At 38.9% G+C, this 26,269-nt stretch overlaps 1 protein-coding gene and 1 long non-coding RNA gene across 3 annotated transcripts in view; one reads left to right on the forward strand and one right to left on the reverse strand.

Moving 5' to 3' along the window:
• Slc25a21 (solute carrier family 25 member 21) overlaps positions 1–26,269 on the reverse strand; it is a 474,275-nt gene that overhangs the window by 182,462 nt on the left and 265,544 nt on the right. The window contains exon 2 of the mRNA XM_010632665.3: positions 14,297–14,345. Coding sequence (XP_010630967.2) covers positions 14,297–14,345 — 49 coding nt within the window. The remainder of the gene's footprint in view (positions 1–14,296; positions 14,346–26,269) is intronic.
• LOC104868051 lies at positions 2,432–13,253 on the forward strand. 2 transcript variants are annotated; one of them, XR_781952.1, is made up of 3 exons: positions 2,432–2,619; positions 3,419–3,497; positions 12,952–13,253. It is a non-coding gene; the product is annotated as an uncharacterized LOC104868051 (long non-coding RNA). The 2 variants fall into 2 exon arrangements; XR_781951.1 differs by lacking the exon at positions 12,952–13,253 and adding an exon at positions 7,380–7,501.

Below are 26,269 nucleotides of genomic sequence, written 5' to 3' on the forward strand. Positions count from 1 at the left end.
CTGGGATTCTTTAGGACCAAATATCACCAACCATCTAAAAGTTATTTCAAGATTTTCTCTTCGAAAATAGGAGTAAACATTTTCTTAATAATATCTCCACACTCTCTCAGACTCCAGCAGGAAAGATGAGAAAGCATAACTTTTGGGAGTCAAGTCCTACATTAAATTTTTTAAAATGGGCCTGGAGCCCTTCTTGACCCTACTAATCCTAATTGTTTTTGAAAAAGAAAAAAAGCTTAAAATATCTAATGAATTCTAATACAATGAAGTCTATACACCTTTTAATCAATAAAAGGCCAATTTACAGAACTAACAGAAAGCCGTAACTACAGGATTACAATGACTGTCCACTCTATTAAGTATTATTCACTAAAATAAACAAACCACTAACAACCTTTATAAATCGTTCAAGTAAAAAATACATATTGTGTGCACTAAAAACATTTTCTTTAGTAGCCTCTAGGCTGGCCTATTTGTCACACCTTACAGGTCTAAGCATCACCCCAGACAGCAGCTCTTCTCTTTCAAGTCCAGCGGGTGGGAGGTCATTGCTCTGCTAGACTAGAGGAAAAAAATTTGAATCTCAGCAGAGAAGAATGATCTGGACAAAGAGAGGGTCAGCTATCTCAGGTCCAAGTGACAATCCAAGGGATCAGGATTATTAAAGAAGAAGCAGCTGGAGCAAAGTTCCTGGAAAATCCCCTGACACATACCAACTACATAAATATTATTTCCAATTCTGAAAAAAATTTCACTTATGGTATAGGAAATGCCCAGATAATACAGCCAAAGAAATATCCATAAAATCTGCTTTGATGATTTGTCAAGCCTGGCTCATGATTAGAGTAAAACCAAAGTTTTTTCTTTTGTGTTTCATTTTTCCAAATGTACAATTTAAAAATACACATGCTGTGTCCATTTCTCAACTCTGTTTAAGCAGTTGCCCATTTACCAAGAATTTCTTGAGCAACTACTTTTTGCCCACCATTTTTTGTCAACACTGCATGAATGCATAACTGAGGATGAGGAAGAGACCCTCACCTTCAGAAAGCCTGCACTCTAGCAGAGGGGGACAAACAGTTAACGCACACACAAATGTTTAAACCTGATGAGCTTGGGAGACTAGAACAAAGATAAATAAGGCAATGAGAAAGACTGACAGGAGGCCACTGGAGAAGGGGCAGCCAGAGAAGGCTCTCTGAGGAGATGACAATTGAACTGAGGTATGACAGCTGCAAAGGAGCCAGTCATTCCTGGAAGAGAAGGGATGCTAAATGCACAGGTCCTGAGACAGGAGAGAGCCCAGTGCAGAAGGAGCAGAGAAATCCCATTGCTGGACAACTATGGACACTCTGTTTGAGACGATGAAGATAGTTTTGGAAACGTATCCGATCGGAAGAAACCTCCAGGGTCATCTCAGAGAATAGCCTCAAATTCCAGGTGAGGAGCCAGGTCCCTCCGCAGTTCCCTTCTCACATCGCTGGAGCTCACAGCCCAGACATGGAACGCTGGTCTCCTGTGCTTATGATGAGTATCTTCCCACGTGACCTCTGGTCCCTCTGGGCTGACACATATTAATCACATCACTCCCAACACTGACAGCCTGTGTGTGCAGCACGGACTCATAGCTGCTTACTTGTCCTTCCTGAATGGAGCTCACAAGCATTCTAAGCAGTTCAAACTCAGGAGAGCAGAAAAAGAAAAGTGCCTTTTATCCAATTCAAACTTAGAACAGAAAAAGAAAATCAGGGAATACTATTGACTTTCTATAATTTAAACAGTAAAAGATACAGGAGCACTTAAAAGTCCTTTAAAAATATTTAGCAGTATTGAATGAGATCTTATGAGCTTATTAAATAGGTTGTGTGTTTATTCATTAAGAAATGTATATCCCAAATAGACCTTGATTACCCAAAATGGGTGACACTTAATTTAATTTCACATGGTTTTTGCAATAACAGGGAAGTATGTAATCTATTAGGTACTCAAAAGAGTTTCACTGGAGAAAATATTCAATAACCCTCAAATGGGAAAATTTTATCCTGTAGGAACTTGGCCCAGAGTATGTAAGTTGCATCCAGCTCTATTTATCATCTTGCAAACTTCATCATTACGTCAAAATGAAATCTCAGCTGTGCCCTGACTGCAAGGCAAAAGCAACACAGGCTACTTCAGCCACCTCAACAAGAATGTTCTTAGAGTTTGTTGACTGTCAAACACTTTTTATCACTTTTTGGTCTAGGTTATATTACATTATCAGCCTCAACTTTGTGTTTTGAAAGACATTTATGATTTTTATTCTTGCTTCATAAAAGGAACAAACAGCATTCTAGAATATTCATGATAATCATTGTTTCCAGCTGCGCTAGAATTCTAACATTTCAAGCTTTTATTGAGCTTCATTCCTACTACTGTATGCGTACAGCTCACAAGCAGCCCTCCCACAGAAGGGCATGGCCTGCGGTCGAGGCCAGATCACAGCTAGCTTTCTCAGCTGAAGCGGTCTCCTTCTCACTGCTGTCAGGTTTTCTCACGTCCCTGGAAGACCCTGAGCACGGATCTCAACCGTTTCCCCTGCAACATGTGATTTTTAAGGATACCCCAGCCCTGCTGGGACAGGTACCTGCTCTTTATAGAGGCAGCTAAGGGGCAAACACTCCTGACAGGAGAATTTTGTTTTTACTGGTGGCAGATTGTTTAGAGTTTAGAAATCATTTAAGATAACATAACTATCATAGAAAAATAAACACTGCTAACTTATGGGGGCGGGTGTTAGGGCTTGAACCAAGGGCCCGGTGCATGCCAAGCTCACGTTCTACTACTAAGCTACACCCCAGGTCCTTCTTTCCCTTTTTGAACATAGTGTTGCAGCTAAACTCAGATAGCACTTAAGAGACATTGAAATTAGACACAGAATTAGTTCCAAATATTCCTCCAAATGACTGCTTTAAAATAGTGGGTTATCTGACAAAAGTTTCTGATTATATAACACTTAGATTATATAACACAGCCTCCTTGTTTCTAATTCAAAAGAATACCAAATCAGTTTACAGGATTCTTGTACTTACTTATATTAAATTATAATAACCCCAAATAGGAATCTTAGCTATGGCTTAGGCCAGGTATCTATCTCACAGAGGAACCTGTGATGGGTACTGGCTCTATAAGAAGGTGAGTGAAGTTGCTGAGAATTTAAAAGCATTTGGGACAAAAGCCTGGATGGAGAAGGGGAGGAGGAGCAAAGGAAATGGTCTTCAGGCCAATGCTTATTTCAGAAGTCATTCACTTTCCCATGGCAAAGATAAGAAAGTCATTTAGGAACTGTTTACCTTTCAGCTTAAAAGACAAGTCGGAGGAACCCTATTGACAGGCATGAAGGACTCATTGTTTCTTTTCCCTCTCTTCTGGCTGGTATCAGCCTAGAAAAGGAAGCCTTTGCCATTCAGCCGGAAGAAGAAGTGAGAAGTATCAAAATAGAGCACACCTTTCAAGATTAGGTAAGGGGCATCTCCTAAATCCACTTAATTAGGTGAGGCATAAGAGCCACTCAATCCTTATTTTAAAAATCTAGACAAAACACAAATTAAGGAGAGAATAAACACTTTACAAATGTTCCACAATATGAGTTATAAAATTAGCATGCTCCCCTAGAGAGTGATTTAAAAAAAAAAAGAAGAATTCCACTTCCAAAAATAAATAAGTACATAAATAAATTTGGAAACGTTTCAATATTATAAAGTGATTGGACACTATATAACTTCATTATTTTATTGTGAATTGACTGGATTTTTTTAAGAAAGGACTTTCTCCTTATGAATAAAATTGAAAAATAATTTTAGTCCTCGGTAGCAATAATCTTCTGCACAGATCTTTGGGACTGATTTTTCTTCCATGTCTCAGATCCTCTGATGTGTACTTTATCTCTTCCTCAGCACTACTGGCCCACTAGAAAAATATTAGACTGTTGAGCAGCAGCAAAGCTGACACCGAAGGAGCATGGAGTACTCCTTGGGGATAAGGCAGCTACTACACCCAACCCAAATGAGGGCTTGGGCTTAGGCTAGTGGAAGGGCCACCAAAAAGTGAGGGAGGTAGAGGGCAAGAATTCCTTCTGTACACCTTTCTGAGCTCCCCAAGTTCATATACAACCACTGCTGTCCTATAGAGAAGAACACTGCCAATGTAAAAATCCCAGAAGTGATGTGTTCCATCTCTCCGTGAGGACCAGGTCTAGCATCCCCAAGGCCACTACCTTCCTCCGGAGATTCACACACCCAGAACGTAGACAACATGTTGCGTTCTGAAGGAGTGCACAAAATAGGATTGTTTTCTTTGAGTTTTAGGGTCATACTTTGGTTATATTAATTTCTATATAAATGTGGGGTCTTTTTAAATTTGCCATGGACTCATAGACAATGAGGAAGTAAATTTATAATAAAGCATTTGAGTGGGAGCAAATAGCATTTTACAGCACATATTTATTTATTTAACCTGTGTCCACGGCAGTCCCATGATGTGTACCATGCTGAGCACAACTAACTTGTACCTCTAGCCCTTCCAACTGCATTACTCATTTTGTGAACCTAAAAAAATTTTTGACTCTGCAAATAAAATTTTCACTGATTAGTGCAAGGAAAAAAAACAGTGTAATTAATAGAGTTGCAGGGCTCCCACCACCCAGCACCTTATTGCTTTGGCTCAGTAACTACAAATAATATTTCAATTAAATCAAGCAAATCCCAGAGAATCCCTATGATAACTGGGAAGCTTCAAAAGCAAAGTAGAAGCAACACTCACAATGTACTCTGGGATACTGTAACCATTTCATACCAGCACAAGTTGCCATGGATTGACTGGGCTAGCCAACGAAGTCCCAATAAAAATACACTGTATACAAATGTGGTTCTATTCCTTGTTTGCTTTTCTTCAGATACATTTTGTCCTTGGTTAGAAAAAAGCCATGACAGCAGTCTCGCCCTGGATTTCTATCTATGGTGAGAAGCCAGCCATAACCATGGTCTAACCCTGAACGTGATCCTAATGTTTTATACCATCAGCAAATGATTAACACATGGAAGTAGCCCTCCCGGCTGCTCTGTTGATTTTTTTTAATCCTATCGGCTCTACAGCCTGGGATATCCCCTTCTTAACCTTTTCCCACTGTTCTCTCCTCTAAAAGGATTCTTTTCCTGTTCAAAGAAACAAAAAGAATCTATTGGGGAAAACATTTTTCCTTTCCTGTTCCACCCCACGGTTCTGCTGGCCCCAAAGGCTTCACAACAACCCCTCTCAACCCTCTGAACTAAGTGCTCATTTTAAAGTTCACTGCTGTGTTTCCCTCCTCCCTAGTAAAAGGGGCCATGGATGCTTCCCAGGCTTTGGCTCCTCACTCTCTGCTGGGCTCCCCATAAAGCAGCTTTTCACCAAACCCTGTCCTCAGGTTTCTCTTTTTTAATAAAATTTGTGATGGGCTTATGCCTCTAAATCATTTTTACCCATCAGGGCCATTTGCCTTCTCTCTGGTACGACCAATGCTAGATCCTTTCCCATCTCCTGGTTCTGATCTGTGCCCCTGTGACCCCTCTCACTAGGACGTAATGTGTTATTTCTGGCTATAGATAATATATTCCCATATCACTCTCACAAGCCACAAAAAGAGTTCTTCAAGGCAAGCTTTTTGTTCTTCCACTTCCGCTCACTGCTAACAAACCAGTTCACATAAATGAAACAAAGGAGGACCCAGGTTAATGAGATGTTTAATACTTAAAAAAAAAAAGAAAGAAATACTTGACACAATTTTTTACGAAACTGCCAATAGGGTATTCAGCAATGGTTCCCAAAGGCTGACCCAATGACTAGTCCGGGCTCACTGCAGACGAATCATAAATACTGATAGGCCCCAGCCCTAGAGTTTCTGATTCAGTAGGTCTGGGGTTTGGGAGCCACTGATAGAATGTGTAAATCAATCTCAACAGCTTGAGTAAAAGCCCTGTAAACTCATATATAACCACGCATGGATGCCAAATTTTCAACCCATGTGAGTCTTTAGAATTCACACAGTGATTAATATGTTTTGAAAGAAGTATTAGAAGACTTTTCCTACGCAAGTTAAGTCCTGATGGGAGGACAGATGAAAGCTGGGCTTTTTACTGGCCTATTCACTCCCCAGAAGCCTGTTGACTATATATCTATAAGAAGAGGTGAAGTTGCTTTTTCTGTTCTCACTTTCCCTAGCACCCACTAGAAAAGATGCAGGTCTTGGACGAGTTCTGCTTTTACAAAATCAGTCCTCATGGAATCACTGATTTATTTTGTTTGTACCTGATTTATAGCCCATTTGAAAATGAAACAAAGGAGAAATGACAACGAATGACTTAGGGAAACTACTTAGGGTGAAAGTGACTGAACACCTCGGTAATTCTGCCTTCCTCAAGTACAATGGGCCATTTCCCTCCTTGGGAAAAAACACCAAAGAGATGTAAACTCAAACTATGACTTGCACAGACTTCCTGTGACTTCCACAAATCTCCCAGATTTTTAATGCCGCTTTCTCCATACATGCACAAACCTTCAGAAGGAGATGCAGTAAAATGTCCCCTACCTTGGACCCTGCTTCTTTGCAACTGTCAACCCCTTCCAAGGGACTAGTCTCCTTAGATATCAGCTTTCAAATACCTAACATTATAAATGGGAAATATCTATTTAATCATTTTTATATAGATTAACATGTTGCTACAACAATGTTTTGGAGATATGAAGTTATATAATTACAATCAATTTTATCTGCTTCTCTTTGCTTCTTTAACTGTAGCTCCTGGAAAACTTAAAATTATTCCTGTTAGGTCTTGTATTTCCCTTGTTCTTCACTGTTTAGGTGAAGCCCAGCATTTTGCTTTCCAGCTCAGAGCTTGTTGCATGTGCTCCCTCAGCACACTGGGCCCCATCTCTCCTGGTTCATTCTGCCTGCCTCTTGCCTGGACACACCTAATGGAAAAGTTTTTGCCTCGCTCTAGTCTCTGAGACTCTATCACAGGCTTGAATTGGTTTTGTCCACCATGTTGTCAAGTAATGTATCCTTTTTTATTTCAACCAATTCTTGTTTCCTACTTCTTCCGTGGAATCTTCCATTTTTCCACAAAGACACCTCATCTGCCTACTAGTCACTTTCTAGACATTCTAGCTGGTCACAGAACTGGTTGGGTTAGTATTTCTGGTTGTTAACAAAACACCATTTTTTCAATAATATCCATGGGGCACCTCTTGGAGGCCAGGCACTGTATCCACAGGGATACCTAATAATGTCAGCACACAGCCCTAAAATGATGTGTGGGATGACATCAACTGAAACACACACTAAACCAATGTTCTTCTGCACTCAGACCCAGGAGGAATCTCTGCTTGCAAATACTTTCTGAGGAAGAATTTAAATGCAGTGCTCACATGACGCAAGTATTCTGGCTTGGAAAATTGAAGCTGCTTGACTGCCTATTAAACTTTCACCCTCTCCACACTTAATGTACTCCCTTTGTTTCCCTGACTACCTTAAAAACTGCATTTGTCTTTGTATTTTCATTTCCTTTGCTAACCCAGGACCAAACACCATGCTTTCACAAGTGTGTACGATTGTGTGTTCATCTATGTGTATGTTCATTTATCCCTCATAAAAGTGTGAGTACCATTATTGTTCACACTGAGAGATGAGGGCACTAATGCTCAGGAAGCCAAGTAACTCAATGAGGCCACACAGGCAATGAGTAGAGGAGTCAGAATTTGAACCCAGGCAGATGCATTATAGAGGCAGAGTCATTCACCTCTACACAAATAAACACCAAGGATCACTACGCGGGGAGCTGCTGGGACAACACAGTGCCAGGTGAGAGAAACTACACAGGACAAAAACTCTAAAGGGCAAGTGGAAAAGAGAAAGAATATGAGTGAAATATTACTTATTATTTTATTCGAATCCCAGGAAAACAGGAAGCCAAAATATACCCTTGGATCTTCCTGATCATATAAGTAAATGGGGGCTTTTGTCATTTGTAGAACTGGGTTCCTATTGGGTAGGGTCCACTTTCAATTACACACAAAGTTCTGTTAGTGTATAAACAGGACTGTAAAATTGTGTGATGTGTGTCTCCAGGGAGAATCCGAAAGGACCTTGACTCTACACAACCGCCAAGTGTACAGCAACTTGAATGAATATTAGATGGGGACACTTAGAGCAAGCCAGTGATGTGGCTAGCCTTTCTCACAATAAGCCTACCCCTGGAGCAAAGCTTACATGGAGCGGAATAGCTATTTTCTACACATTTCAAGTGCCTCAGAGCTTGAAATCTCTCCATAAAAGATTTATCAATTATATTTTCAAATCAGGTTTTGCAATGTAGTGTACGTTTCCGTTCAAAATTCTGAGTGGAAACTCATGCCTATCTCGGTTTCCTTTAAAGGCTACCACAGTGACAGCTAGTCCAGTTTTGTTGGTCTTCAGATCCATTTCTCCTTCTTCCCGGGTTCTGCTTTGCCTAACTGTGTGAGGCTGAACTCTTCTAGACAGAGCCTCCTTGTCATCTATAGGTTCAACAAGTGGTAGGTGGGAGCCTGAGGCTGTAGAGAAGGAAGGAAGTGAGGATTTCTGCCCACCGCTCTGTGCCTCAGGCAACGGATCTAGCAAAAGCTGGGTCTGCTCTGCAGTTCTGTTGGCGCTAGACAGATTAAGCCTGGTTCTAGCTTCCACCAGGGTAACTAGAGCCCTGACTCTGGCAAAACCACCTCCTCCCTTTGTCCAGCCAGCCTGGGCTGCTGGTGTTATTGCTAATCTCTGGGTTGCCTCATAGACCTCTGTTGGCTCTGCAGCAGTTCTGTAACTAATTATTTGCATTAAATCTCCATTGTTTCAAATACTCAGAGTGAACATATTCTGCTGGTTGACCTGACTAATACATCTAAGAACAATAATTATAAATAAGTAGAAACTCATAAGACAAAAAGGATGGGGCAGGAAGCAACCATGGACATGTACGGTCAACACCTCTTTGTGAGATTAGAATGAGTGGAGGATGGTTTTAGCAGACAGGGAAAGTTGCACCCTAAATACTAGAAGAGAGGACATTAGTAAAGACCCTCAGGAAGCCTGAGCCTTGGAAACGCCATGGATACTATGGAAGGTGGGAATAGGAGACTAAAAAGAGGAGGCCGCTTCACAATCTGTATGTATTCTCCTCTCTGCACATGTGAGGATTATTCTGTGAAGCTTGAACAAATGCAGCTACAGCCTGGAGGCCACCAGGGACAGCAGCAGGAAGCAGGGTGACAGTGGTCTAGAAATACAGTAACGATGCGCATTTCTCCATTCTCTACCACACACACACTCTAGAGTGAAAGATTCATAACTGGAGAAACAATATCCTCAATTATAGACACTGGAAGGGAAACAAGCGGTGCCTAGCAAAATAAGTCAGATGACTGTGAAAAAACCCACCTTCAACAAGCCCTACCATGTCATTTGTTATTAGTTTGACAATATGAAAAACAGTTGTGAAATGAAACCTGTAGAAGCATTCAGGGAGAAAGGGTAATTAGCAATAGTCTGATAGAGAACTAACAAATGCAAATAGGAGGCAATGATTAACTCCAGGAAAATAAATCAATGGTTCAGCCATGAACAATGTTTGCATAGTAAAAATAATGAAACAGTTGATTACTGATGAATAATGGAACAAATGAAGGCAGGGGGAGTGGGGACAGGGTACAATTATAAATGTCACGAATAACATTTAAAATTGACAAATTAAGAAAGTGTGCTACATTAGCTTCCTAATCTGTTCCAGTCCTCTCTCCTAGCTTCTGGTGGTTGCCAGAAATTCTTAGTGTATGCTGGCTGACAGCTGCATAGTTCCAGTCTCTGCCTTCAGGGTCATGTAGCTGTCTTCCCTTCATGTCTGTCTCAGTCTTCTCTCCTCTTGTAAGGATACAGGGCCTTATTGGATTTAGAAGCCATACTATTTTAGTATAATCCCATCTTCACGAATGAAATCTGCAGAAGCCCCATTTCCAAATGAGGTCACTTTGTGAGTTTCCAGAAAGGACATATATGCGACTCAATACCAGTATAAGCATTAGAAATTTAAAATACGAAAGCAAATTCTAAAAGAAGCACTACAGGACAAAGGCTTGCCTCTGGATTGGGAAGTAGTGGGTGTAAAGGAATGGTGTTTATGAGTACAAGGCTGAAGACAAGTACGCCTGCAGCATACTGACACCCAGGTTCCCTCCTTCAGGCCAGCAGGAAGGATCATACTTCTGCCCCTTCTGGTTGACCAGGTGTGCTCAAATGACTAGTTCTTAAATAGGGTGGAGGAGATGACACTTTTGGTGAAAGCTACAATTGCCAGTATTAAACCACTGAACTTTATACTTCCTACCACAGAGCTGGTGAAAGCATGTATTGAAACAGAGCTTCTGTAAGTCTTGATGACTTCTGTGAGCAAAGTCTCTCACTGCTATGGTCTGAATGTGTTCCCACAAACTCCATATGTTAAAATCTTCATTTACAGTGTGGTGGTGTGAGGAGGCCGAGCCTTTGGAAGGTAATTAGGTCATGAAGTTAGAGTCCTCCTCACTTTATAAGGAATTAGTGCCCTTATAAAGAGACCCCAGAGTGTTGCCTTGTTGCCCTTTCTACCATATAAATACACAGTGAAAAGGTGAATCAAGAAATGGTCCCTCACCAGCAGTAATTCTGCATCTGCCATGATCTTGGACTTTCAGCCTCTATAGCTGTGAGAGATAAAATTCTCTGTTTATAAGCTACCCAGTTTACGGTATTTTGGTATGACAATCTGAAGCAGCTAAGATACCTATTCATATTGGCCATGAGCTGGAGATGAGATTAAAAAAAAAAATCTTGGTATTCTATTGAGATCTGGGGTTTGTTGTTGATGTTGTAGCAACAAAACCTAGCCCCTCTTGATTTATTTTCATACAATGTACATTTACTTTGTGTGTGTGTGGTACCAGGGATTGAACTCGGGACCTTGTGCTTTCAAGGCAGGCGGCAGCACCACTGAGCTAAATACCAGCCCTACAATTACTATTTTGAGAAAAATTAAAATGAATAAGATAAGTTATAAAAATACTTAGTACTAGTGACATTAGCAGGTCACTGTTTAATTACATGGAATTTGAAGGGCACTGGATTCTAAGCTGTTGCAGGCACTAAGTGGCAGGCACTAAGTTGGGGCATGGGATACACAAGGTATCCCATAGATAGAATCTTCATAGATTTTTGAGGGCTATTTTCTTCTCTCTTTAGATGGTACTACTTGAAGTATGGCACGCTGAATTAATCAGAATTAATCTTGTTGTTGTTGCTTTGTTTTTGGTACCGAAGGTCGAACTTGGGCCCTTGCGTATGAGAGACAGGCAGCAGAACCACTGAGCCAAATCACTGGCTGGCGGAATTAATCTCGACATGGCTTATTTCCACAGTATTTATGCGCAGGAATATGACCAAAAAATGAGTTCTTGTAGTCTAGTATTTTTTCTCTTTTTTGAGTTTTATTTGTACCTAATCCTATTCTTTTTTTTTTCTTTTTTTTTCTTTTTTTTTTTTTTTATTGGGGGATAGAACACAAGACCTTGCACTTACCAGGCAGGTATGATTTTTTTTTTTTTTTTTTCTTTTTTTTTCTTTTTTTTTTTTTGTATTGGGGGATAGAACACAAGACCTTGCACTTACCAGGCAGGTATGATGCCACTGAGCTACATCCCCTCCTAATTCTATTCTTTGTGGAATGAAAACTCACAGTCTAAAATTTATTGCCAAATTCTTTATTAAAGCATTTTATTTCACACTGTAAATGATCAGTTGTGCTCCTTGAATTCATTCCCTTTTTAAAATGTAGTCATTGAACCTGGGCCTGGTGGTGGTGGTTGCATGCCAATAATCCCAGCACTCTGTGAGGCCGAGGCCGCAGGATCACAAGTTTGACCCCAACGTGGGCTACTCAGTGAAATCTTAACTCAAACTTTAAAAAGTGGGCAGCGTAGCTCAGTGTGAAGACCCTAAGTTCAATCCCCAGTAAACACAAAGTAGTCATCTGATGTAGAATGTACAAGTGAGGAGATGCCAATACTTCTGTTTGTTCCTGTGCACTACCTGTAACTACTATGTTAATGGTCTAAGTGGTAAATTCTATCCATCTGGGATATTGTACTTCTGTTGCACAGTCAGTTACACATTTTGGGTTTTAGTTTACTTGATGACTGGGGTCTTTATTCAGTATACTTTTTGCTATGCAGGTCAAATACCATCCAGTATCCAGTTTCTCTCTCCTGGAATTCTGGGAGGACTGTATTATCCTTCTCCCTTGAAATTAGCCAAGGGCATATGAGCAATTCCAATCTAACAAATGCCATTTTCATGAAAATATTAATAAAACAAAGAGTATATAAAGGTTCAGTTACATGGAACATCCATTTCAAAATATATGTGATTCAGTGCCAGCCCAGTGAAATGAAACAATTTTGAAGTTCCTTATAATGAGACTTCTAATAGCGCCTCAGATTGTGAGCCTTGGAAGGGCAGAACTAGCCTTCAACCCACACACTAAATACTCACTTTTGTGAGTTTGGTGAATGGATAAATGAAAGATTGGGTGAATGAGTGAATGACCATAATTTTAATATCATATCTTGTTTAAGTTATTTTATTTCTCCTCCATACTCCTTTGAACACTTCACTAATTTAGCAAATCACCCTTAAATGAAAAAAGGAAATTTATTCCTCAGTGAAACTAGCAAAAATATTTTGGCTTTTCACAAAAGGTTAGCACAGAATGTAAAAGGAAAGCCCAGTGAGTTTACATTCTGTCTCTGAAACCTGCAAAAAATAGGGATGCATACATCTTGAATTCAAATATAATTTGCCTTTTTCTTTCTGTTTTGGTTCAGTTACTTAAGGCTATTACAGATGGAATATTTGTGTCCCTCTAAACTTCATATGTGGAAGCCCAGATCCCCAGTGTGACGGTATTTGGAAGTGGACCTTTGAGAGGTGATAGTTTAGATGAAGTCACGAGGGTGGAGCCCATGATGAAATTAGTGGCTTCCCAAGAAAAAGATGAGACTACAGAGTTTCTACCTCTCCCAACTGAGGATGCATTTAAAAGGAGGCTATGTGATAACCAAGAAGGCCCTCACCAAGACCTGAGTTGGTCTCAACCTTGATCTTGCACTTCTTAGCTTCCTAAAACTGAGAAATAAATGTTTGCTATATCAGCTACCCAGCCTGTGGCATTTTGTTATAGCACCTTCAAAGTTGGTTAGACGCCAAATTCCCATCTCCTCTACCTCTATTAGTAATATAATAGTACTTCCACACTACCATCACTTTCTCTTGCTTTCACCAACCAGTCTAATTCTGCAGCCTCTCTAGGTAAAGAACACGTCCATCCAATGACTGGGCTGTCTCACAAACGATTTGCTAACTGAGGCAGTAATGATTTGTTCACCCCATCCCCATTACTGCATAGTACTGCTTGCTATTAGGCTCCAACCTTGATTTTTATAAAATATGAATAAAAAAAACTTTTCATTATACCCTAAACATTTCTAATTTGACAAAATAGGGAATTCAGTAATTCAGACAAAGGATAACATTTTTTTTAAAAAATGCTCTAGATCATATTAACTATCACATGGTATTTTGGTTTATTGTTTGTTTTGTTTTGGTTGGTTGGTGTGCCATTTTTGAAACCTTGGCAATTATATTTAATAAATTGTCCTGATTTATATCTTCCTTTAAAAGCAAATACATTTTCCTAGAAATATGGCATTTTGCATTGGCAAATAGTTATAGAAATAAATTATTTTGGCACCACTTGAGAAGCTTACTTGAAATTTTGGAGTTTCACACCAAAATGCTGGCTATTACACAGCAATTTGTTATAAACAATGTATAATGAAAATCTCCTGTCATATTTCACTACATAAAGTTTTTAGTTTTTACAACATTTTGATAAATCTATCTCATTTACCAGTATAGCTGCAAACCATATCTTATTGGTGTCATGTGAAGTCAATAAAATATTACATACCTTTAGATGACCTCTCTCGAGAAATGCTTTTCACTGTTCACATTTTACCAGTCAAATAATGTTTTCTTTAAAAAGCAAATACAAATGCCATTATAGGGAAAAGCTACCAGCTCAGGACAAGTTCTAGCATTTAGTGTTCTGACAGATCTTAATTTGGATATCAGCCAAAGTCAATAAAACTTGTTCATGCAGAACCTTACCTGGTTTTCACCACATCAAGGGGGTGCATCAGGCAAATTTCTATAAGACCTGAAAGATGATAAAGAAAAGTCCAATAAACACTTATGTAAACATTGATTATTACTTCATTGACCCTAATGATTTCTCAAAGGTGCATATTCAAATAAAGAATTTAAGACTGTGGACCGGGCAGTAAATAGTAGTAAGCCAGTCACAAAGGACAAAAGTGCAATATCATTTTATTTCACTGGGAGTAAGACACATGAATAAGTACTTTCCAGCAAGTGCTCTGGCAAGGACCTGGGGCTAGAGGGGATAGAAAAAAAGAATCAGATAATACCCTAATCAAGTAAGCCAGAATTACTGTATCCCAACCCGGCCCAATAGATCCATATATGTGAAAGGATGAAAGGAAAAAAAAAAAGGAAGGAAATAAAGGAGAGAAGGTCTTTGAAGTTTTCTCTAATGTGACAAATCATAAGCCTTAGATCTAGTATCCATAACATAAAGATCTTACAAAGTAGTTATGAAAATTCAATACATTAATAGCTTGAAACAGAGTGCTCATTGAGTGTCATGCCTTGATCTAAGCAGTGCTTAGATTATTTCTTTTAATCTTTACAAGAACCTTTGCTTACATATGATAGGATGTACTATTCCCATTTTATAGATGAGATAATCAAAGCATGTAAATGGCTTGTCTAAGATGTCACATCTAGAACGTAGTCTTAATTCCCTTGAAGCTATGATCATAAGCATTATGCAGCATGAGAATTTTCACAGCTTTTTGTAAATCAGTTGTAAAGCCCTCTTGCCTGTTGTCTAACTGAGCAGAAAAGAATACTCAGTTGCAAGCCACTGGCATGTGACAGTAGCAGTAGTACCATTCATTTTACTTACTAACAGTTGTAAAAATAATTACAGTAGTAGTTGTAGTAGTATAATAACAACGATCACATTCAATAGTCATTGAACATATGTTACCACTGACATGCAAAGCTACTAGGAAAGATCATTATCATCTTATAGGGAAGTTGACACTGTTCAACTGGTTTTCCCAAAGATCACACAATGGTTTTTTTGTCTGTAGTTTCTTATGCGAACAGTATTTAGCCCATTTTAAAGGTAATTCAATTGGAGTTAGGCTGTGATTTAGATTGCCTTCCCCATTTTATACTTACATACAAATGTCTTACTTTCCACACTATTCAGGTTCAGACAGCTTAAAGGGTCTACACAAGCTGAAGGCCTTCCCTGCTTCTGCAGAAACTTTAGGGAATTTTTTTGGGTTTTTTTGAGACAGGGTTTCACTATGTAGTTGAGACTGACCTGGAACTCACAGTGTAGCCCAGGCTGGTCTCAAACTCACAGAGATCCTCCTGCCTCAGTCTCCCGAGTGCTGGGATTACAGGCATGTGCCACCAAGCCTGGCTCTTTTGGGAATTTTTTTCTATGTATGCAAAGTCATCTGTATTTGCCAAAAATAACTGTCATCTACTATTGTCTGTCCCAAAGTCTTCCCAACTCCCTGACCCAATCAGAGTCCCATTGCATAGAAACATAAAGAGGCACAGGGGAGCAGGGGCCACAGGGTCACAGGACACAGTGGCCAAGCCTTGAGCCCTGCTACAAAGAGAGCATGATGGGTCTCTTCCTTTCAAATGGCAAGGTCCCTTTATGTTTCTCCTTGCTTGAAAATTCAATTCACCTAGAAGTTAAGAAACAGGTGACCAGATTCCTGACCTGGTACCTCCAGAAAATGGTGATTTACCCATGAGGGCATCAGTTCCTTATCCATAAGGACAAGATTAAATGGTTCAGCATAAATGTGAAGTCTAACATTCTGGTTTTTCAGCTGTTGTACTTGAATGTAATTCATGTTTGTATGTGTGTATGAAACATAAGAAAGAGTTCAAACTTAAGCTTTATTATATTAATTAGAAGAGGATAAAGCTATAATCTAAGAAACACAATTTACTATGGAAGCTCAGCTTTTAAAATAGCATTCTTGCGAAACACTACAGAACACTACTGCGACTAAGACTTTCGGAATCAGTGCACCAGAGCAAGTGCACAGTTTCTTGCCTCCCTCTGACATTACAGGAGAAACAAAATACTAAATGCCAGATAGCATTAGTTGGTAGGTCTCTCAAAAAGTTTACCCAAAGAACCAACGATCCAAACAACTTACTGAAATTAATAGCAGAACCTGAGGGGTGGGAAAGTTCCTTGAGTCAGGGAGAAGAGCGTGAGCACGAGGCACAGAGGAAAAGCTGTGCTGAAGGAAAGAGAAAAAAAAGGACTGGAGAGTATGGTAGCCTACAGGTGAACACAGCAACAGGGGCTACTTGAAGTCTATAGGCCATGGTCATGTTCAGGCATTTGCTATGAAGAACCAGTGGAGGATTGTTTTTAAAAATCATTTACCGGATGCTTTTTCTTCTTCCCAATGTAGTCCATGTTCACAGAAGACATTTTCAAAGGGTTTTAGGCAGAAGAGTGATAGTAACCTCTGTTAATGTCCTCTCTCAATCACCTGATCATCTTCCCCTCCAACCTTCTTGCTGCTCACAGTCACATTTATTCTCATGAAAGAACAGAAGCAGAGATGTGCCCTGCCTTTGCCCCTTGGTTACCAGTTTACTAGTAAGAGCAGCATCCTCTCTTCTCACAGCATAGGTGTCCTGGTACTCCACCCACACATCTCTATTTATGAAGCTACCTACTGGATTGTGACTTGGCCAATAGGAAGATGGGACTTAAATAATCAAATGTTGTATAGTTGGTCTAGAATATCCATATGATTATTTATTTACTGTTATTTTAAATCAAAACTAGCAATTTATAGAATGCCATTTAACAACAAAATATATCATAAGGAGAGAAAGCACATATGTCAGAAATGAGCCAGGGGTTTTGATTGTGATGTGTTCACAACGAAATCTGGATTCACTCAGAATCGGAATGGATGCTTGCTGACCTTCACTGGATAGCACAGGGGTGAGAGATTCTGATTATTATTTATGGAGATAACCGTAAAAATTGAATCAGGTGAATAGTGTTACTATAGGCCTAGAAGTGACCTTAAGAACTGAATTGTATCATGTACTTCACTGAAGTTCTATTACCTAGTATGAAGATAGAAATCAAACAATAGGTTAGTGAACACAGTTTAATAATTTCTCCTGTGTTATAAAATTGAAAATCTAACATAAGAAATACTACTCAAAGATGAGGTTCCATTTAATAATCTATCCTAAACTGTCAGTTCAAGACACATTGATCTCAAGACAAATAAGATCTAGAAATTTTGCTCTTGCTAACCTGCCGTAGATGAACACAAAATAAACTGGTTTAATCTTCTCTAGTCCCACCTAATATAAAATTTACTGCCAACCACCAACCATCGAACTCCTTTTCCTGGGGAAAAGAAAAGTTATAACTGATTAGTATTTAAGAAGCAATGTGAAAAGATGTATAAGAATGTAAATAATTACAGATCTAGACCAGTGTTTTTTTAATATACTCTCTTTCTGGATGATTTTAAACTTAAATTTGGTATATGATCTTAAAATCAGGAAATAGACACTTTAGAGATAAAATTTCTTCAAGGCAGGCATGATTGTTTTTAAATGGGCTGGACTATTTGAATCTTCCATTCATTTTTGTGGACAAAAAAGCAGAATTAAAAGTCAAACTACAAGAGGAAAACAGTTTGAAAATCATAAAAACGCGTATCTTCCGAAATGTCATATACTTTATCAGTAAGTTTAAAATATTTTACTGTATTTGTTATTTTCCTCTGAGGCAACTGCGGATTTATCACAATAACAATCAAACAAGTCTTGCTATTATATTTGTTTAAAGTAGGCCAGAGATCAATTTTATAATGCAGGGCATAAAAACTAAAGAAGCCTGAAAGCAGACAGGTATTGGGAATTTAACATATATATGTTTTCAATGTTTCTCCAGATTCATGGCACTTCAATGAAATATGCCTTTTCTCTGATGCAAATGAAACAAGGAATGTGACCCCACTGTCCCTTGAACCGGCAGCTGAGGATATTCTCTGAATGAGTGCTCCCTTCTTTGAACTAGCTCAAGTACGAGTCTTCCTGAGTCAATACTGCTGGCGTACTATCAACTTGTTGTAAACCCTCCTCACCTTTCTGAGGCTCCTGCACTGAAAATTAGCCCCACTCCTCTTCCTCTGAAATAACCTGAACAACATCTCTTTTCCCAAGAAAAATACAAGCACTGACATGCCATGAGTTATCATGACTGACGAAAGAAGAGTTTCAGTGTTCAATTCCTTAAGCTTTTCCTCTTCTCTAGAACACTCTCCTACCAGGGCACAATTCTCAGAACCCTATTTACTTCAGATCACAATTTTGGCAACCATTTTCCCAGAAACCCAGACTGTTAGCTATATCACAGAATCCATTCCTTCTTCTTCCCACCACTTAGAATAAGAAATATATTTCCCAGCTTTCAATGCTGCTGGCATCACCATGTGACTAAGTTTTGGCCAATGGGATGTAAGTTGAAGTGACTTTCAAAGCATCTGGGAAGTCTTTTAAAGGCAGGAAGTTTGCTCTTCTTCTTTCCCCTTCTTTCTGCTGGTGCCATGTGAACAAAGGGGCAGGAGCAGCCATCTTGGACAATAAGGTGTCTTGGGCACAGATGCCACACATACCACCACAACAAGATAGAAGTAATCCCTTGAGATTGTAGCATTTCATTCTGCCTACCTTCAGCCATTCATTTTGGAGAAACTTTTCTTTAAATTTTCTTCTAATATTTCTTTTTTTAAACCACTACCACTTTTTTGACACATGTAGCTGACCTAATTCTATCTGATAACAGGAAATGTGCTCCCACAGTTCCCTGAACTTGGGTCATGACCCTACAAATGCCTGTGTTCCTGTCTAATAGTTTCAAGAGGGCAGACTCCATCTGCTGTGTTCATCTCTGCATCGTTATCACTTTGAACAAAGGCTGGCACTATGTAAGTGGCAATAAATATGTGTTGAACAAGTAAATTAATGCTGGTTAGGGTTTTGTATATGCCATTATGTTAGCTAAATCTCAAGATAAACTGAACTGACAGCTATTTATTCTGCATTTACTTCATTAGATTGAACACTGTGCAAATAAGCAAGCAAGGACAGAGGAAGAGACATAAAAAATGACACTAAAAAAATGACAAGAAGTACCTGAATACAGAACTGCAATACTGTTGATCACATATCTAGATGTTCTGCTGCTGTGTAAATGTGAGAAGAAACCAATTGTTGACAGCTGGACAGCTGTATGCATGCAGGGTACAGTGCTATGTACTGGACACACAGTCTGATGCGGCATCAAGAGTGCCTAAAAGGCTGAAGGATTTCAAAGGTCACCACAGAAGTGACACTCTGAAAAAGGCACTATCTGCAAATGGAAGATATCCAACAGAAAACAGCAATATGCACACACAGTGTTTCAGACCATATAATTCAGAAGTGTTATTCATAGCTCGGAATGTTATTTATGCTCAGCATCAATTCTAGTCTTACTGTTTACTTTGATCCCAAATTGTCTACTTTCTTCAAGAAAGTATATTTCAAAAATGCCAACCAAAAATATAAGCATGGCTCAGACATCGCATCTCACTCTGCCCAACTGGACCCAGCCCATTGGTCGGATAACTGTGCCCTCTCTTGAGGGAGCCGCCATTGCTGCTCCAGCCCTAGGAGGGTAGCCGTGGGCGGGCTTTTTTTTTCCACTCCCCACCCCCTGCCAACTCTCACATCCCCTGATTGTGCCAGTCCTTGGACCTACTCCACAGAGACATGGCTGGTTATAAAGGGTGATTTTCTGAGCTCCCAAATTTGAACATCTTTAAAAAAGGGTCAGGGGAAATCTGTGATAGAACTGTCTGGAGTTCAACCCTGCAGGAGGTCAGGGAGCTCAACTTAGTCTTTGTGGCCTGAGGTCAGTCTGCGTCGTGGGGGTCTGCCTTCAGCTAGCTGTGACAGGGGTATTTGGTTTTGCACATGGATGCACACAATGTGTATTATGACAGCAGAGGTACAGTCTGAAAGAGGCCCTTCAAAGTCATTTTTTTGTTCTTTTCTTTCTTCTCCTCCCACTCTGTAAATTCTTTTTTCTGTCCTCTTTCACCAACTCAGTCTCTTGCTCCACCATATTGGCCCTCATCTCCTTTTCTGTTCCTGCTCTTGCCCTAACTCAGATTTCTTCTTTTACCATTTTTCTTTTTTATTAATGTTCTTTTTTTTTCTATCATTGAGCCTCACTCAAGGGTCAGTACTTTCAAGGGAAACTGAGTCCCTACAACTATAAGGGGATATATTCTTGTCCTTATACTTGCACTCTGTCTATCCCTTTTGAGTTTTACAGTTGTGCGGTTATTCTGTGTCCTCTGGCTTCACTTGAAACCTTCTCCAGTTCTTTTACTTGTTTACTCTTTTCATCCTAATTGGTCTAGGCCCCCATCCTAACTAGTAAATATACCATGTTGAGGATTTTGGCCACTGCAAACATATTTTGGGCTGCTTCTTGATTTTAATTTAATTCACATGGTTGGGGGGTGATGGATTGATGACTACCACAAGTGGTCAATTTACAGGAGGTGATTGATCCTGTTGTGTTGCTGACTGTATCGATTGGGAAAAGGGATAAGGACAGACTGGACAAGTTGTTTTCTCTGATATTGTGAAAGTGAGAATGTCTATGAGTCATTAGAGAGTCGGGGGCTGAAGTGCAAAGATATCAGGAAGATTTAATAAACCAGAGACTGAATCAAGGGCAACCCAGCAGCAAAAATAAAAATGAGAAAACACTTAAGCAAGATGCAAAGACAGACTTCCAGCTCACCAATGCAAAACAGTAGGGCAAAGGAGGATGAAAAGTCTGATAGTGAACCTCCAGGACACTCAGAACTCAGAGCACAGGAAGTAACAAAACAGATTGATCAGGCTCTAGAAAAATTCAAAACAGAAATAATTTCCCAGATAACCATAGAGAAGGTGAGCAAAATGAAAGTCATGATTGGAGACTCTAGAACACAAACTGACAAAAAAATAGATGAGCTCTGGAACATAATAGAAGCCATGAAGGCCCAGTGTAAGAAAAAAATGGAAACAATGAATGCCCAACATAGGAAAGAAATGGAATCCATAAAACAGATTCAAACAGATATCCAGGAGATTAAAAACTCTAATGAAAGTGCACACAACAGAATAAAAGATTGTGAAGATAGAATCTCAGATGTAAAAAATAGGATAGCAGTGACCTTGAAAAGAGAGGTCTCTTAAAAACAGTATGGGATCATGAGAAATTGATCCAACAACTCCTAGATGATGCAAAGAAGAACAACGTAAGACTCATAGGAATCCATGAAGTAGCAAAAGAAAATGCAAATGACTTAAAAAAGCTGTTCACAGAATTAATGACAGAAAACTTCCCAAACAGAGGGAAAGAATTTGACATACAGATAAGTGAGGCATATATGACTCCAAATAGTCATGATAAAAAAAAATCTACACCTAGACATATAATAATCAAGATCCCAGAAACCCAACAGAAGAACAAAATACTACAAGCAGTAAGAGAAAAGAAACAAATCACATGCAAAGGAAAGCCCATCAGAATCACAGCAGACTTTTCAACACAAACCCTCAGGTCAAGGAGAGCCTGGAGGGAGGTATTTCAAGTCCTAAAAGAAAACAACCTCCAACCTAGACTGATGTATCCTGCAAAACTCTCTTTCAAAATGGACGGGGAAATAAGATACTTCCATGACAAAGAACACCTGAGAAACTTCATGAACACCAAACCAGCACTGCAAGGAATTCTAAAAATATCCTAGAAAAAGACAATGAAGGTCACAACACCATGAGGCCCAACAGAGCCAATCAAATAGTCAAGGCAAGAAACTAAAAGGAGAGGGCAAAATATTAAAAAGAGTCAACAAAAAGACAATAACATGACAATAAGAAGTCAGGGCATATCAGTTATAACCATCAATGTCAGTGGCCTCAGTTCACCAATCAAGAGAAATAGACCGGCAGATTGGATTAAGAAGCAAAATCCAACCATATGTTGTATACAAGAAACACACCTAATGCAAAAAGAAGGGCATACACTGAAAGTGAAAGATTGGAAAACAATTCTCCATGTGACAGGAGCTCAGAAAAAAGCAGAGGTAGCAATCTTATTCATAGACAAAGTAAATTTCAAACCAAAACACATCAAGAGAGACAAAGAAGGCCACAACATTCTTGTAAGGGGAAGAATTCAAGAGAAAGAGATGACAATTATTAACATATATGCACCAAATATAAATGCCCCCAACTATATTAAGTAACATGAAAAACCAAATAAGCACTAATACAACTGTAGTGGGGGATCTAAATACCCCACAACCACAAATAGACAGATCATCTAGGCAAAAAATCAATAATGAAATACTAGAACTGAACCAAGCTTTTGAACGCATGGGCTTATTAGACGTCTATAGAGTGTTCCACCCCACAAAATCAGAATATACATTCTTTTCAGCTGCACATGGGTCATTCTCCAAGATAGATCACATACTAGCTCACAGAACAGGTTTGAATAAATGCAAAAGAATTGAAGTTATTCCCTGTATATTATCAGATCACAGTGCAATAAAGCTGGAGATTAATAGCATAAGAAGCCATAGGAACCTCACAAACACATGGAAATTGAGCAAAATTCTCCTGGACAATAAATGGATCACAGAGGAAATTAAAGAAGAAATCACACAGTTTTTACAAATAAACAAAAATGTCAATACAACATACAGGAATCTATAGGACACAATGAAAGCAGTTCTAAGTGGAAAATTCATAGCACTAAATGCCCACACTAGGAAAATAGAACAAGTTCAAATAAACAACCTAACAATGAATCTTAGACTCCTAGAAAAACAAGAGCAAGAAAAACCCAAAGCTCAAACAAGAGAGGAAATTATAAAGATTAGAGCAGAAATGAATGCAATGGAAACTAAGAAAATGATTCAAAAAATAAATGAATTGAAGAGTTGGTTTTTTGAAAGACTAAATAAAATTGATAAACCCTTAGCAAACCTTACGAAGAAAAGGAAAGAAAAGGCTCAGATCCATGCAATCAGGAATGAAAAAGGGGCCGGGGATTTAGCTCAGAGGTTTGGTGGCCTGCCTTGCAAGTGCAAAGACCTGAGTTTGATCCCCTGTAACAAATAAAAAACAAAACACCAGAAATGAAAAAGGCGAAGTCACAACAGATCCAACAGAAATCAAGAGGATCATTAATACCTATTTTGAGAAACTGTACTCAAATGAAATGGAAAACACAGAAGAAATGGACAGATTTCTAGATACTTATGAATTACCAAAGTTGAACGAAGAAGATAAAAACATTTTAAACACCCCAATCACAATCAGTGAAATTGAAAACCCAATTAAAAACTTATCAACAAAGAAAAGCTCAGGTCCTGATGGATTCACTGCTGACTTTTACAAGACATTTAGAGAAGAACTACTGCCATTACTCTTCAAACTTTTCAATGAAATTGAAAGGGAAGCAATACTTCCAAATTCATTCCTGGAGGCAAGTATCACTTTGATTCCCAAACCAGGGAAAGATGAAACTAAAAAAGGGAACTGCAGGCCAATCTCCTTAATGAATATATATGCAAAAATCCTTAATAAGATATTAGCAAACAAAATACAGAGGATCATAAAGATGATCATACATCCTGAACAAGTCGGATTTATTCCAGGGATGCAAGGATGGTTCAACATATGTAAATAAATGCAATACACTATATTAACAAAGTCAAGGACAAAAACCACATGATCCTCTCGATAGATGCAGAAAAAGCATTTGACGAAGTTCAACACCCATTCATGATAAAACCCTAGAAAAAATTGGGATAGATGTTCTATATCTCAACTTAATAAAGGCTATCTATGAAAAACCAACAGCTAACATCATATTAAATGGCCAAAAACTGAAAATCTTCAGGTTAAAATCAGAAACAAGACAAGGATGCCCACTATCACCACTCCTCTTCGATATAGTTCTGGAAACATTAGCCATAGCAATTAGACAAGAAAAAGAAATTAAAGCAATAAAGATAGGAAAGGAAGAAGTTAAACTGTCATTATTTGCTGATGATATGATACTCTACATTGGAGACCCAAAAAACTCCACCAAAAGACTTCTAGTCTTAATTGACACTTTTAGCAAAGTAGCAGGATACAAGGTCAACACACGAAAATCAATAGCCTCTTTGTACACAAACAACAGATGCACTGAGAGAGAAATTAGGGAAACAATTCCTTTCACAACAGCATCCAAAAAAAATGAAGTATCTAGGAATCAACCTAACAAAAGAAGCCAAAGTCCTCTACACTGAAAACTGCAGCACTCTGAAAAAAGAGATTGAGGAGGATATAAGAAAATGGAAAGATATCCCCTGCCCCTGGGTAGGAAGAATCAACATAGTGAAAATGGCCATACTACCAAAACTGTTATACAGATTCAATGCAATGCCAATTGAAATTCCAACACTGTACTTCGCAAAACTAGAAAGCAGAATCAAAAAATTCATTTGGAACCATAGGAGACCTAGAATAGCAGAAGCTATCCTAGGCAACAGACACATGGCAGCAGGTATAACACTTCCCAATTTGAAACTATACTACAAAGCCACTGTGATAAAAACAGCATGGTACTGGCAAAGAAACAGACCTGAGGATCAGTGGAACAGACTGGAAGACATAAAAACAACTCTAGATGTACTCAGCTACCTCATCTTTGACAAAGGAGCTGACCATCCCTACCAGAGGAAAGATAGCCTCTTAAATAAATGGTGTTGGAAAAAAATGGACCTCAACCTGCCAAAGATTAAAACTAGACCCTTATCTCTCACCATGCACTAAATTAAAATCCAAGTGGATGAAAGATCTAAATATAAAAATAGAAACACTAAACTGGCTGGAAGATCAGTTAGGCAGAACTCTGGAAGTCATTGGCATAGGAAAAGTCTTTACGAACAAATTCTCAGTAGCTTGGGAACTAGCAGAAAGAATAAACAAGTGGGATCTCATCTTATTAAAAAGCTTCTGCACTGCAAAAGAAACCATCAACAAAACTAAGAGACAACCTACAATGTGGGAAAAGATTTTTACCAGCTGCTCCTCAGACAAAGGGCTCTTATCTAGAATATATAAAGAATTCAAAACAATCAGCCCCCCCAATATAAAGACCTGATTAAAAAATGGGCATCTAAAATGAATAGACATTTCTCAGATAAAGAAGTAAAAGCACCAAGTAAATATATGAAAAAAATGTTTAACATCACTGGTCATTCGAGAGATGCAGATGTAAATAACACTGAGATTCCACCTCACCCCACAAAGAATGGCTGCTATCAAGAAATCATACAATAACAAATGTTGATGGGGTTGTGGGGAGAAAGGAACCCTTCTCCATTATTGGTGGGAGTGCAGACTGGTGCAACCACTACGGAAATCAATATGAAGATGCATGAAATAACTTGGACTAGAGTTATTGACCCAGCCATCCCTCTGCTGGGTGCTTTCCAAAAGAATTAAAAGGATCAAATCACAGTGACATATGCACACCTATGTTTATAGCAGCATAGTTTGTAATAGCTAAAACTTAGAAACAGCCCATTTGCCCATCAGTTGGAAACTGGATAAAGAAGATGTGGTTTTTCTATAAAATGGAATACTAGTCAGCCATAAAGAATGAGAACCTAGATTCATTCATAGGAAAATGGATACATTTTGAAGATATATTTCTAAGTGAAACAAATAAGTCACACATGTGTTAATGCTGAATAGTTTGTTTGGTGTGAAAAGCTAAAATAGTACTCAAGATCCTAACAGGATAATTAGGAATGTGAAATAGGAAGAAAGGGGCTAAAGGTGTAGGGGCAGTGGGAAGGGTAGGGG

The sequence above is a fragment of the Fukomys damarensis genome, unplaced genomic scaffold, assembly GCF_012274545.1.
Source record: "Fukomys damarensis isolate Sample0158 unplaced genomic scaffold, DMR_v1.0_HiC HiC_scaffold_17, whole genome shotgun sequence".
NCBI classification, from domain to species: Eukaryota; Metazoa; Chordata; class Mammalia; order Rodentia; family Bathyergidae; genus Fukomys; species Fukomys damarensis.